The 15,330-nt window shown below is 38.3% G+C and overlaps 1 protein-coding gene across 1 annotated transcript in view; it reads left to right on the forward strand.

Moving 5' to 3' along the window:
* Positions 1 to 15,330, forward strand: part of USH2A (usherin) — a 944,914-nt gene that overhangs the window by 66,235 nt on the left and 863,349 nt on the right. Inside the window, exon 3 of the mRNA XM_027871555.1 lies at positions 4,820 to 4,952. Within this exon, the coding sequence (XP_027727356.1) occupies positions 4,820 to 4,952 (133 nt within the window). The remainder of the gene's footprint in view (positions 1 to 4,819; positions 4,953 to 15,330) is intronic.

The following is a 15,330-nucleotide window of genomic DNA, read 5'->3' on the forward strand; positions in this document are numbered from 1 at the left end:
CCAAAGCACTCTAATTTATCTTTTTTCTCCTTATACAATGCAGTTAATTTGTTTGGTTACTAGAAATGTCAAATACATACATACGTACACATACATACATACATACACCCATACACATACACATATATTGCTATTGAAGGCACATCCAGAGCTAGCCTAACATAAGAAACAGGGGTCCAGCCTTGGAATGAGGAAGACTTGGGTTAAAGTCTTGCTTCTGGCATGCACTAGCTGTGTGAGCTTAAATAAATCACTTAACTTTTCAAGGCTCCAGGCAACTCTTTAAGAGTCTCAGCACTAGAATTTGGAGTCCAGAAGACTTGAGTTTGAATTCAGGCTTCAGACACTTACTCACTGGGCAAGTCACTTAACTTCTCTGTGTCTCAGTTTCCCCATCTGTAAAATGGGGTTAATAGTAGCATGTACTTGTAAGGATCAATGATTTAACATGTAAAGTGTTTTGCAGACATTAAGTGCTGGCCATTATTATTACTGTGAGTTACAGATCCTCACTGAAAGAAATTCCTACACTGAAATCAGAGGTCCATATAGATGACAGAGAGACAGAGAAAGACAGAGACAGTTCTCACTAACTTACTGGACATAAACAGAACAAAGGTTAATATTTCAAGAGAGTTGTTTCATTTTTGGTTTGCATAAACTTGTATGGGGAACTCCTTGGTGTGGAAATTCCCTTTACCAAGGTAGATTGACAACTACTAGGTTGCTTGGGGAGCTATGATGTTAAACGGCTTTCCCAGAATTTCGAAGCCAACAAATCCCAAAGGCAAGACTTGAAACTAGGTATTACAGGCTCCCTCTTCATTATACTACACTGCTTCTCCAGAGATATTTTATATGAATCACTTTAATGGGCTGATATCTAGTATTAATCATGCATTTGGTATTCTCCAGGCATATTATAGCTTTTTTTTTTTCCTGGGATCCATTTAGAGTCCTAAAACTCTTTCCTCAATGTCTAGTTTGTCCTTGGATCCTGATGCAGACAGTGCCTTCAGCTACTCCTGTCCTGAGGACATGGGGAGATGCTGCTAGGATGCCAATGAAAAAGTCCAAATCTTCCAGCCCTCCAAAGTTCATAAGGTCCTCCTCTGACCCCTGGGTAAGGGCAAGAAGGCTGCCTGAGGCTCACTCATTCACTGATAACTCACTTGGTTGGAATGGTCCTCTGCTTTTGAATACTCAATTCCAAACTCTCTTCCTGGTTTTTTCATGCCCCATAGGGTGTTACCAAATCTCTTCAACCAATCTGAATGTACTTTCTGTGCAACATTACTTCATTAAATCCACTGCTTTTTTTTTAACCTAAAGACTTTGATTTGTTGATTTAGTCAATAGAGATGTTCTCACTAAGTTAAGGTATTAGTGCATAGCAACTAGTAATTTAGAAAACGTTCAGTTGTGTCTGACTCTCCTTGACCCCATTTGGGGTATTCTTGGCAAAGACACTGGAGTGGTTTGCCATTTCCTTCTCCATCTCATTTTACAGATGAAGAAATTGAAGCAAAGAGGGTTAAGTGACTTGCCCAGAGTCACACAGCTAGTATCTGCATACAAATTTGAACTTGGGTCTTCTGACAGTAGGCCCAGCTCTCTATCTACTTTGCCACCTACAAAAGCAGAATAGTATAGTAGAAAAAAAAAATGTTGGTCTTAGAGTCAGGAATACCTGATTAGGAAAGCTTTGGAATCAGGAATCACTGATACCAATTGTCACATACTACCTTCACCCTGAGTAAGTCATTTAACTTCTATAATGCCTCAGAGCACTGGATCTGGAGTCAGGACTTGGGTTCAAGCTACTTTGTGCGACTTCATCAACTTCCTGAACTTGGCCCTCAGTTTCCCTATCTGTCAAAGGAAGGGTTGATCAAGATGGCCTCCAATTTCTTCCTATGATTTATCTAGTAAATGACAGATGGGTTGGGATTTGCAGAAACAGAGGGAGTTCCAAACTTGGATGAATCCAGAGAATCCCCTTCTAGTATTTTATAAATTCAGGCAGTGATGAAAGCCCTTTAGTCACTGAAACATTTATTAAAAACTATGCAATGTGTACTGGCACAATGATAATTAAGACATGGGTCTGGCCTCAAGAATGTTATAATTTAATTTGTTACAAGTAATAATATGTACCTAAATGTAAATAATGCCAATGAGCAATATTATTTTAGTGGTTTCTCCACCTTACATATGTAACTGACGAATAGTTGTCACAACTTTCCAATTGTACACTTTTTTATTTGTTCCTTGCAAGAATCTTCTGAAAAATCTAGACAGTTAATCTGATCTGCATTTTGTAGCTGAGGAAATGGAAAAAGAAAGTTTTAAAATTGTGATCGAATAGAAGGAGCGCTAGATTTGGAATTCAAAAACCTACAGGGGAATTTCTTCTTTATTGCCTATTATATTATTTTTGCTGGCTCTTCTTTAGTATGATGGTCCCTAACTATCTGTCCTGGGCCATCTTCTCCTCTCGCTATACTTTCTCACTTGGGGACCTTATCCATTCCTATTTATATTCATTCTCATCTCCTTGAAGATGACTCCCATATTGACGTACCCTAGTGTCTCCCCTGAGCTCCAGGCCTGCACTACCAACTACCTATTTAATACTTCAAACTGATCACATGTGTATCAAACTCACCATATAACAAATAATCATTATCTTTCTTCACTAACCCTCTACTCTTCCAAAATTCTGTATTTTTGTTGAGCATTCCACTCCACCCAAATATCTTGTGTTAATTTTTTAAATATATTCTGTAGTTATACACTGTAACTGTATATAGTAGGCTCCCCTACTGTATATAGTAGCATAAAATATAAACACATATGTTAATTTGTGATTTTCTAAGTCACTATGTGGCCACAGGGATCCATTTCTATTTGGAATTTGATGCCATTGATATAGACTTATCTTTTCTATAGGAATAAATTTTAAGTGATGGCTCACTCCACCCTGTATCTGCTACCTTGCCTGATTTTTCAACTCCCTGGAATGAGATACTCCCTGGTATACCCCAACCCCAATCTCTTCTCCCTATTCTGTCCTGCCTCCTGTTGTGTGTTGTCTTCCCTCTTTAGATTGTAAGCTCCTTGAGGGCAGGGACTGTCTTTTTATTTTTATTTTTTATTAATTTATTTTAATTTATCAACAATCAACAACTTCCATAAGCTTTTGAGTTTTAAATTTTTCTCCCTCTCCTTCCCCACCTCTCTCCCCAAGATAGCATACAATCTGATATAGGCTATTCATGTACATTCCTATTAAACGTATTTTCACATTAGTGATGTTGTAAGGAAGAATTAGTACCAATAGGAGGAACCACCAGAAAGAGAAAACAAAACAAAACAGAAGAAAAAAATAGCAAACAGTATGCTTTGATGTGTATTCAGACTCCATAGTTCTTTCTTTGATGTGGATAGCATTTTCCATCATGAGACCTTTGGAGATGTCTTAGATACTCGTGTTGCTGAGAAGGGCTAAGTTTATCAACATTAGTCATCACACAATGTGGCTGTTACCGTGTACAATGTTCTCCTGGTTCTGTTCACTTCACTCAGTGTCAGTCCATACAAGTCTTTCCAGGTTTTTCTAAAGTCTGCCTGCTCATCATTTCTTACAGCACAATAGGATTCCATTACATTCATGTAACACAACTTGTTCAGTCATTCCCCAATTGATGGGCATTCCCTCAATTTCCAGTTCTTTGCCACCACAAAAAGAGCTACTATAAATATTTTTGTACATGTGGGTCCTTTTCTCATTTTTATGATCTCTTCGGGATACAGCCCTAGAAGTGCTATTGCTGGGTCAAAGGGTATGCAGGGACTGTCTTTTTATTAAGTGCCATTAGATTGTAAGCTTTTTGAAGACAGGGATTATCTTTTTATTAATTGTATCCCTAGTGCTTTTCACAGTACCTGGCACATAGTAGGCACTTAAATACTTATTGGATTAGACTGAATTACTCAACCCACTTCTATACTTTAACACAATTATGATTACTGTAATTATTATCTGTGAATATAAACAATAATTTGATAACACATTTAATTAAAAATAATAGGTAGTATTTATACAGGGCTCTAGAAGTTTGCAAAACACTTACAAATATCATGAATGTCAGGTTAAGAGCCCTTGAGTGAAAGATTTGCAAGTTGTCATCTCTTTGTTATAGATGAAGAAACGGAGCTGCAGGGAGGAAGACGGAATGTAAGCACCTACAGAGCGAGACTGATTCTTTCTTTCCTTTTTTGTCTTTTTTTTTTTAATCTCCATTGCTGAGCACATAGCAGATGCTTAATAAGTGATTGCCAGTTGATTGTTCAATTTTCCTTTCAGGGTCTCTGTTTTTTAAAAAATTTTATTTTAATATGTACAGTTAGGACTAGGTCATCTTAAAGTCTCTTTCAGGGCTAAATGCTCTATTTTTGTGATCTATGTATAGTAAGTGATGGATCTGGGACTAGAACTTGGCTCTTTTGGATTCCTAATTCAGTGCCTTTTTCCATTACACTGTCTAATTTATGCATCGTCTGAGCCAATCCACTTTGCTTTCCCTGAATTTTTCCAGCTGATCTCTAAGTTTCTTAAAGTGACGGGATAAATATGAAAACAAACACAATTTTCCAAGACTGTGCTGCTGAAAAGCATCTGTCTATTCACCTGAATTAGACATTGACAATTCAGATTGATGTTGAATGTGATTGACTAGATAGCCAAATTAGTCTCTCAACTCAAATTATTATTTTAAGAAATTAAAAATGACTAATGGTGATGATTTCTTTTTAGGTGCATCACACAAAAATCAGTTTCTTCATCAATGGTTGGAAAGATGACCATACGGCTTTTGATGTAAGAACTCTTAGTGGTGCAGTTACAGATCTCGCCCCTGGGGCTGTGAGAATTGGACAAAGTTCAAATGGTAAGTTGCAGAACTTGGGGGTTATTATGCTTCATTCAACCTATGTTTTCTTGAAAAAAAAAAGTGTCAGATCATATTTTAAAGACTCTGTGAGTCTGAATGCTTAATCATACTCTGATATGAATGCTTTTGTGAAGAGAAGAACTTTTTTGTAATGTAAATAAACATCTATTTTGGGTTTTACTTGTAGAGCTTTCTTAAAATGAGGTTTATCATGATTTAGGAGATAGGAACAGGGCTTATTAGTTTTATGGTGAACCAAGTGATTATTAAATTATTTTTGTATATTAAGGAGAAATTGGATGATATTTTGCCAATTCGGTCACATTTGAGGTATTAGACTGTTATCCAGAAACTTTTTCCTTTTGTGATATGAACATGACTCAAAAATGAATGGTTGATTTCAGTTTTTAGTTTGACTATGTGTGTCCTCAGATTTGGACAAGCTTAGGCAAATGAGCTGCTGGTAAACGGTTAACAACTTGTTCTTTGGGGGAAAAATGTACACAACACACACATAAGTTTTATCTGCATTATTAACATTTTATGTATCACTTTCCTAAATTTAGACAATCAACAAAATAGTAAGTCAAGTTCTGATTTTTTTTTTTTTGCTGATTTCTGAGATATAAATGTTCACACTGAAAACTGAACAATTGACTCTCCATAGTCAGTTTGAGAGGGCTCCAGAACTCCCCTTCTTGGATTCCCCTCAGGTCTCTGCAAGAATTATCCTTCTTGGATTTCAGATGATTTGATCCAAGTGGTGCCTCCATTTCAGCCTTCTTTTGGAGATTGAGAGCTCTGGTATGGAGAAATCTCCCTTCCACTCTTCTCTTTTTGGGGAAACTAGACCAGAGACATCACACTTGAGGTCAGCAAAACTCCCTAGTGCTGTCTGAACCAGATCAAAATAGAGTTGTGAAATGTTTAAAAACAACAACAAAATACAAATAAAAATACAACATACATAATATTAATTTGTGGTCTTCTAAGTTAGTGGGCAGCCAGCAGGAATCCATTTTCTATTTGAGTTTGACACCACAAATCTCAATCCATCCTTTCTATAAGAATAGTTTTTAAGTGACTGCTCACCTCACTTCTATGCCTGGATCACAATTATGATTATTGCAATTGTTATCTCTAGTACAAACAAATAATTCGATAACATGATAAAAATATTAATTGCTAGCATTGATGTAGGGCTCTTGTAAGATACTTTTACAAATATCACAGATGCGAAACACAAGTCTGTGCATTAAGTAATAGGAGTATTGGCTCTAGTTTATAGTCAAAGAAACTGAGGTATAGGTAGATTAAGTGACTTGCCCCATGGTTACACTGTGGATAGAATCTTGAACTTGGATCAAGAATATCAAATAGCAGAATATCAAATTTGCATCCCACCTCTGATGCTAATGAGCTTTGTGACCATGGGCAAATCACTTATGCTCTATGAACCTCAGTTTCCTAATCTGTAAAATAGGAATAATACCTTTGGCATCTACTTCACAGGGTCATTGTAAGGACCAGATGTGTGTGAAAAGGCCTTTGGAAAGGTTAAAGTACTGTAGTTATTATTGTTTTTCTTGTGTGTCTTGACTCCAAGTCCAATAATTTTCTATCATACCATGTTGCTTTATTATGAAATTAATTTCTCTACCTGATACTCTAGACTGGCCTCAGGGTCCCCTTTTCTCAGAGGGCTTAGGTAGCTACTGAGAGACTATATGGTCTAGCTTCTTTCTTTCCTCTATGTGCTTATTAGCATTTTTTTCTTCCTTTACAAAACGTATACCATTTGATGCTCTTGCCTTTCTTAGTGTACTCAGAACTTAGCACAGCACAGTGTCTGGCACATAGTAATAGCTTAAAAAATGCCAGTCGACACATTGACTTCCTATCAAGTTCCTATTTCTGGTTTCTGGGCAGTTTGTTCATTAGGATACAACTTGTGTCCAGTCTACAGTGGACAGCTTTCCTTGGTTTAACTTAGGCTCCACTCGGCTCCCTACCTTGTTTTGAGGGTACTGACTCACTCTAAGCTCCCTCTTCTAGGGAAGAGAGCTGTTTTTTAGATCCTATGTTTCATAATCACTAAAAAAAAAAAGTCTGTTGAATACAGCTCATTATATCAGCATATTCTGAATGAATGGATGAAAAAGCACTTTTAAGCACATACTATGACCCAAGCACTGTGCTAGATATTGCGGATACAGATAAATACAAAAGCAAAGTCTCTGTTCTCAAGGAGCTAATATGGAGAGACAATTCACATAATGCAGTGTGGAGAGGGGTGGAACTGTGCAGGGATGGTGAGTTGGGCCATGGGAGATTAGATTGACACACCCCTTCCAGGAACAATGCCGAGTTGACGTGATCATGATTTCCCTTCCTCTCCCCACCCCAAACCCATAAAGAGAGACCCTACTACCACAATAACAAATTAAATAATGTAAGTCTTTTCTAAATGTAGTTTCCACTAGTACTTTAAAGGGTTATAGTGCACCAAAGTGCTCCCCTCCAAACTTTTGATGGTTGGGTAATAAGATTTGTCTATTCTATGCTGCTTGGGATGACTAAGTTTTAATCCTTTCAATATACTAAATGTTGAACTAGCTCTTCAATACAGGAAGCATGGACTTTAATATGAAGTTGGTTTTCTTTTTTAACTGAATCAAGCAAAATTTAATCTTGATTCCTTGTTGCAAAATGCTTCTTTGGAAAATTTATTTTTATTTTTAGTTTTTTTCATTTTAAATATTAGGTCTCTAATGACTATAGTAGAAAAAAAGATATTTTAAAATACTTTTAATCTTTATTGTATCAATTTATAGGTACAGTTGTACCTACTGTATCTTTTCTCTAATTAGAGGTGGCACAGGGACTGGCTCATTACTTCTGCTTAATGAGCCAGGCTCCATGCCACCTCTCTAATCAGAGAAGAGATAGGTACAGAATGTTCCTATGGACTTATTATAAATCATTCTTTTTTTTATCAAAAAAATTAAGTCACTGCTCTCCATACTTTTGTCCATATCCAAGATGGTTTCATTCAGAAGAGGTAATTGTGCAAGAGAGATCACTGTGAGCTGAATTAAGGGAGCTCTCATGCAATTCAGAACCGGCTGTCTTTGCCTAGATGCTTACACTGTCTCACACAGAGGTAGCTCAGATGATGGCCTATGGCCAGTTCCTCCCACCCTTCTGATCAGGATGTGTCCTCCCTTTCTATCTGGGAAGCCACTGTGCTGTGGTACGAGTCAGGCACCTCACTTCAGTCCCCAGTTTCTGGAACTGGACCCGACAGTGACCGGGATTTCTACATGTGAGTTCGTAGACGGTTCTTAGTACCTAGAAGATACTATTCTTGAAATGAGCAAGAACAAAGACTTTTTTTTTTGTTGTTGTTGCTGCTGTAGTTTTAACACAGCCTTCTGTGACAACCCCTAAAAGTAAACAGAATTTACATTTCCCTGCAACTTCTTCATTATTAGGAGAGCTCAATTTAGTCATGTTAATCTTTGTTTTATATGTATGTGTGTTGTGTGTGTGTATTTTTTTTTTTTGTCAAGGCAATTGGAATTAAGTGACTTGCCCAAGGTCACACAGCTAGTCAAGTGTCTGAGACTGGATTTGAACTTGGGTCCTCCTGACTCCAGAGCCAGTGCTCTATCTACTTTTCCATCTAGCTGCCCCCAAATCTTTGTTATATTTGTGTAGAAAAACTGAGTCAGTCTAAAAGCAACAGTTATTACTGTTAACAACAGTTGAAATTTTATATGAAGTGCTTTACTTAGCCATAGGGCCTGGACCTGTGATTTCATTGATAGAGGGGAATGCCCAGGAATCCTCCTCCAGCAATGCAGACCAGCATCTTCTCTGTAACTCTATAACTCATGGTTCTGCAGTTTTCTAGAGAGCTCTGAGGAGTAATGTGACTTTGGGCACGGTGTAACACCCAGTGCGTGTCAGAGATGAAACTTAAACCTAGCTTTTCTTACCTGCAGGGACTGCTCTCTCTTAATTATGCCCCACTGCCTCCAGATGTTTTACATATATATAAAATCTTGTTTGACACTCACAACATCCCTGTGAGGTAGGTGCTATTGTTATCTCCACTTTAAAGGTGAAGAAACAGGTTCAGAGTGGGGAATTGCCTTACCCCAGGGTCATACAGCTAGTAAGTATCGGATAGAATTGTAAATACTGAGCCATTAGTGACTGTCTTGGGTCTTCCTGGCTCCCAGTCCAGCTCACTATCAGCTATTTCTGATTTATTTTTATATTCTATTTATTCCTATTATCCTATTTATTCCTACTTTTTAAAAAAATTTGTTCTTCCTATCCACTGTGCTTGCTAGGTCTAGACCTATTTCCTTGTGTCCAACCATGCATATGTACCAGGGGGACTCTGGTGATGAAATTACAGTGAGCCTTGGGGGTACTCACAGTATGGAAGTTTTCTCACAATGTGAGTACAGTCACTTTCAGAGTTGGAAATCTGAAATAGATGCTGAAGAAATCTAATGATCAGATATGCATGTCTGTTGACTTCAGTTTTGCTTTGCAGATGGGAAGTTCTGTCAGGTGAGGCCAGATCTTACGTGGTATCTGGTTGAGAAAACCTTTGATTTTCAATGAATCAAAAAAGTTAGTCCTGCTCACCTTACCAGATGTTTATTAGAACACACAGAAGGAAATAACCCAGGAAGAAAAGGATTAACATCTGCAACTGCTACCTCTTCTTCTGGGTTCCCTATTCTCTGTTTGCTCCAGCCCCACTAGTATTTTCCAAGTTCCTGAGATGGATGGTATCTGCCAACCCTCCATTTGACCACAATTGTGCATGTTACATCCATCCCCTCTTTCATCAGCAGAGAGAGGTTTGGACTTTTTCAGAAGGAAGTTTTACTAGAAAGCAAAGGAAAAAGAAAGCCCATTAATTACAAAAATGTTTATGAATCAGTTTCTTATCCAAATCTGAATAAAATCTAGCCATAGATTGACTTAACTGACATAGCAGTCCTCAGTTCCTTTTATTTTCTTCAGCCCCTTATGCAGACATCTAGTCTGAGGTAAGTTTAACTCTCAGACTGTGGGAATTTCAATCCCGTTATGAGTTCCATCACCTGTTGCAGACCTACAACTCCCTTCTTTGAATTAGGTTACATTGTCCTGGTGATCAGAAGCTATGCTAGTCTTCTAGGTAATTTCTAGAGTACAGTCTAGGTTCCTTTCCTTGCTCCTGACTCTGCTACATATATGTATATTCATCTATCTGCATACATATGCATGTACAAAATAGGTATTGTATAAGATAATTTGGGAGGGAAGGTAGTATCAGCTGGAGGACGGGAAGGGGAGCTGAGATTAGGAAAGTCTTCATTTACAAAATGGTGCTTGATCTGGGCCTTGCAGAAAATTAGGGATTTTGAGATGTGGAGGTGAGCTTGGAGTCCAAAGATGAGTCTTCCTAACTCCAGGTGGGGCATTCTATTTGCTGCGCCACCTAGCTGCCCTAATGTAATATTTGCATAGTGAAATGAAAATCATAATTTGAGAGAGAAGAGGGAACTGATAAGAGGGGCCAGGAAAGCTTCCTATGGTGAGTGGCAGCTTAGATGAGATTGAAAGAGTAAAGAGGGAGTGCATTCTAGGCATGAGGAACTCTCTGTTTGAAGGACAGAGGCAGGGAATACATGGAATGGCAGATTCATTAAACACCTGATAATCCAGTTTGGCCAGAATGTAGAGTGCATGTAGAGAAAGGTTGAATGTGATCACTGTTAAGCAAGTTGGGAAAGAGACTATGAAGGGCTTTAATGCCAAGTTAAGTCAAGTAGTTTGCATTTTATCCTTGAGTTAGTCAATAATCCTTTATTAAGTCTTACTATGTGCCAGGAACTATGCTGACTAAGGACTGGGGACACAAAGAAAAGCAGAAGACAGTCACTGCCCTCTTAAAGCTCATAATCTAATGGGCACACAGCAAATGAACAAATCTGTACAAACAGGCTATGTGCAAGATAAATAGGAAATAAGAGAGGGAAGGTACTAGGATTGAGGGGATAAGAAAGGCTTCCTATAGAAGATGGGATTTTAATTGGGACTAAAAGGAAGCCAGGGAAACCAGGAAGCGGTGGTGAGGAGGGAGAGCATTTTATTTTATTTATTTTCTTATTAATTTATTTTGAATTATCAATAATCACTTCCACAAGCTTTCGAGTTTTAAATTTTTTTCCCCTTCCTCACCTCCCTCCCCAAGACAGCACACAATCTTATGTAGGCTATACATATACATTCCTATTAAACATATTTTCACATTAGTGATGTTGTAAGTAAGAATTAGAATCAATAGGAGGAACCACCAGAAAAAGGAAACAAAACACAACAGAAGAAAAAAATATAGCAAATAGCATGCTTCAATCCGCATTCAAACTCCATAGTTCTTTCTTCTTTGTGGATAGTATTTTCTATCATGGGGCCTTTGGAGATGTCTTAGATTCTTATATTGCTGAGAAGGGTTAAATCTATCAATATTAGTCATTGCACAATGTGGCTGTTATTGTGTACAATGTTCTCCTGGTTCTGCTCACTTCACTTGGTATCAGACTATGCAAAAAAACCCTGTTTTTCCAGGTTTTTCTGAAGTCAGCCTGTTCATCATTTCTTATAGCACAATAGTATTCCATTACATTCATATACCACAACTTGTTCAGTCACTCTCCAATTGTTGGGCATCCTCTCAATTTCCAATTCTTTGCCACCACAAAAAGAGCTGCTGTAAATATTTTTGTACATATGTGTCCTTTCCCATTTGTATGATCTCTCTGGGATATAGCCCTAGAAGTGCTATTGCTAGGTCAAAGGGTATGCATATTTTTATAGCCCTTTGGACATAGTTCCAAATTGCTCTCCAAAATGGTTGGATCATTTCACAACTGAGGGAGAGCATTTTAGACCTGGGAGAAAATGCCCAGAGTCAAGAGATGGAGTGTCGTGTTCATGGAACAGCAAAGAGACCAGTATCACTGAATCAAAAAGTGTGTGATAGGGAGTAAGGTGTGAAAAGACTACAAAGGTGGGGAGAGGAAGGACTACTTTATAAGGGCTTTGAATGCCAAACAGAGGATTTTGTATTTTTATTGAGTAGAGAATGACCTGATCAAATCTTCATTTTAGGAAGCTGTTGAAAGCTCTTAAGAAAGGAAGTGACATAGACCTATGCTTTAGGTAGTTTATTTTGGTAGCTGTGTGAATGATGGATTGGAGAAAGCATGAAAATGGGCGGACCAATTAGGAGGCTATTACAAGTCCAGGTGAGAGGTGAGGAGTGTCTGAACTAGGGTAGTGGTTGAATAAGTCTAGAAATTGAGATGCAAGCAAGAGGTATGATAGACATAAAATGGAAAAGACTTGACAAAAAATCAGATAAGGAAAAGTAAGAGTGACTAAAGAACCAAAAATGCCTGAGGTGGGATCTTGGACAAGTGAAATAATCATGGTGTCCTCAATGAAAAAAGAAAAATTTGGAAGAGAGATGTATTTGTGGGAAAGAGGAGTCCTGTTTTAGACATGTCATTTGAGATGTCTATGACTCATCCGAGCAGAAATGTCTGCACAGTGATGCTGAACTAGAACTCAAAAGAAATCGGGGCTGGATGTATAAGTTTGACATGTAATCAATTATCAAGTCTTTTCTATCTCCTCGACATCTCTCTTGTCCATCCCATTTCCTCTCCTCACACATAGAGATTTCAATTGGAAAAGAGTTCAATAAAAACTTCATGAAGGAAGCCATATTTAATTTAAACTTGGAAATATGAGCAGGATTTTAACATGCATAAATGTGGCATATAATGGCACTCCAGATGGACAGAACAACATGAGCTGAGAAAGTGTAAGTACATTTAAAGAATGATGAATTGTCTACTTTGACTGGAGTATTGCAGGGCACATGAAAGGAGAGAGTTTGTATGGAAAATTGATGAACGTCAGATCATGGAATGCACTGATGTCAGGCTAAGGAGTTTGGACTTCAATTAGTAGGCACTGCAAATGTTGCATCTTGGAGGTACTGTGATCAGAGGCGGGCCATCTCCAGTTGTCCTGACGTATATCTGGTCACTGACTCAGATGGCTCTGGAGGAGAAAGGGAGACTGGTGACTACACAGCCCTCCCTCACTTAAATCCAATTCACTTGTAAGTCATGGCATCACCTTCAAAACTGAAGGACAAACCACAACAAAAATAGCAAATGTGATCAGAACTTTAATAAGATTATTGTGGTAGCTCTATGTATGAATAATTAGAGAAGAGAGAGAATGGAGGCAGGTGGAGAAGTTAAGAAACTGATCAATGTCCAGGTAATAAATGTCACAGAATTTTGAACTAGAAGGAACCCCAGTGGCCAACTACTCCAAACTGTGCCTGAAAGGAATGTTCATGGCAGCACGGTCAACAAGTAGTCTTCCAGCTTCTACTTTAAGAGCTGCAGTTTGGTCCAATACACTGCCTCTCCAGGTAGCCCATTCCGGTTTTAGACAGTTTCAGTTGTTAGGGGATATATATGTGGGGGTAGGGGGGAGATATACATATGTATATATGTATAATACATATGTGTGTTTGTGTATGTACATACACATATATGTGTGGGTATTTGCCCCCATGCACTTACACATATATATGTATATATATAGTTTTTTGCCCGTCATGACAAAATTGCCAGATAGCATCTCATTCTACCCCTCTCAGACCAAACACGAGTCTAATCTTTTCCCCAGTCTGAATTCCTTCAAATGCTCAAACACTACTATCCCATCCTGCCTTACAATGACAGAAGAAAATCATGAGTTTGGCTTTCAAGGGAACAAGGATGGGAATGTTTAATTTAAGGTGCTAGTAGGGCCTCTAGATAGAGATAACAAGCAGGCAGTTGGAAATGAGACTTTTGATTGGGTGAGAGGTTGGCCCTGGAAATAGATTTGGAAGTCTTTAACATAGAGTTAATAGTAGAAGCTGTGGGAATGGATAGAATCCTATAGGAAAAGAGTGTAGAGATAAGAACAAGACCCAGCATAGAGCTTTGGGAAATATTTTAATTTAGGTAATAGAGAGTTATAGGAGTGGTGGTGGGGGGAGGGTGTGTGGAGTGGATGTGGGAAGAGAAGACTTGCAACCATTGAAGGGAACAGCCTGAAAGTACTCAGAGAAGTAGAAAATGCTCAGCCTTTGCTTACAAGCCAGTAGGTAGGGAGGAGCCACTATTTCTCTAGGCAGCCCATTCTAATTTTGGGTAGCTCTAATTGTTGGGAGGTTTTCCTTACTTTGTCAGAAACCTGTTTGGAATTTCTACCCATAATTTTTAATTCAGCTCTCTCAAGTCAAGAAGTATGTTAATTAGTCAGTCAACAAGTAGTAAGCCCTTACTATGTGCCAGGAACTGTGGGAAACTTAATCTTTTTTCCACTTCTACATGACAGCTTTTTTTTTTTTTTTTGACTAGGCAATGGGGTTAAGTGACTTGCCCAGGGTCACACAGCTAGTAAGTGTTATGTGTCTGAGGCTGGATTTGAACTCAGGTCCTCCTGAATCCAGGGCCAGTAATCTATCCACTGCATCACCTAGCTGCCCCAACATGACAGCTTTTGAAAGATAGATTTCATATTCCTTTTAAGTCTTGTCTTCTCCAGCCTAAATTTCCCAAGTTCCCTTGACCAATCCTCATGTTACGATCACAAGACCTTTCCCAATCCTAGTTGTCATTCTTTAGTTGTGCTTCAGCTTATTAACATCCTTCCTAAAATATGGATAGCCATGGAAGTAAAGGGATTTTTAAGAAGGAAGGAGGTCTTAATGAAGTCAGATGTTACAAATGGGTTGAAGAGCAAGAGGACTGAGAAAGACCACTGGGGGGGAAAAGGACTGAGAAATCCTGTTGGCCTTTGAAATAACAATTTTAATAGAATGATTGGGGAAGAATTCATATTCCAAAGAAAAAAGGCACAGCACAAGGCAATTGGGAAGATCACTGGATTTGGAATCGGAGGATATCGGTTTGAACCCTGGTTCTGCCACTTATTACTTGTCAAATCAATAAACCTTCCTGAACCTCAATTTCCTTGTTTGTAAGATGAAGCATTTGGACTAGATAACCTCTAAAGCCCTCTGCAGCTTTCAATCTATGATTCTCTAATCAGTAAATAGGAAGTGGAGGGCAAGATTATGGGCTAGTCTGAGAAGCCTTATAGGTAAAGAAAGGAAAGAGGTAGAAATAGCTACATATGTATATGTCTAGAGGACTACGTAGTACCTTGATGTGGTAGCAGGGTTGAGAATTTTTTTTTTAAATAAGGAAATTTAAATATGTTTGTA

This window comes from Vombatus ursinus, unplaced genomic scaffold, assembly GCF_900497805.2.
Source record: "Vombatus ursinus unplaced genomic scaffold, bare-nosed wombat genome assembly UNPS02014798.1, whole genome shotgun sequence".
NCBI lineage: Eukaryota > Metazoa > Chordata > Mammalia > Diprotodontia > Vombatidae > Vombatus > Vombatus ursinus.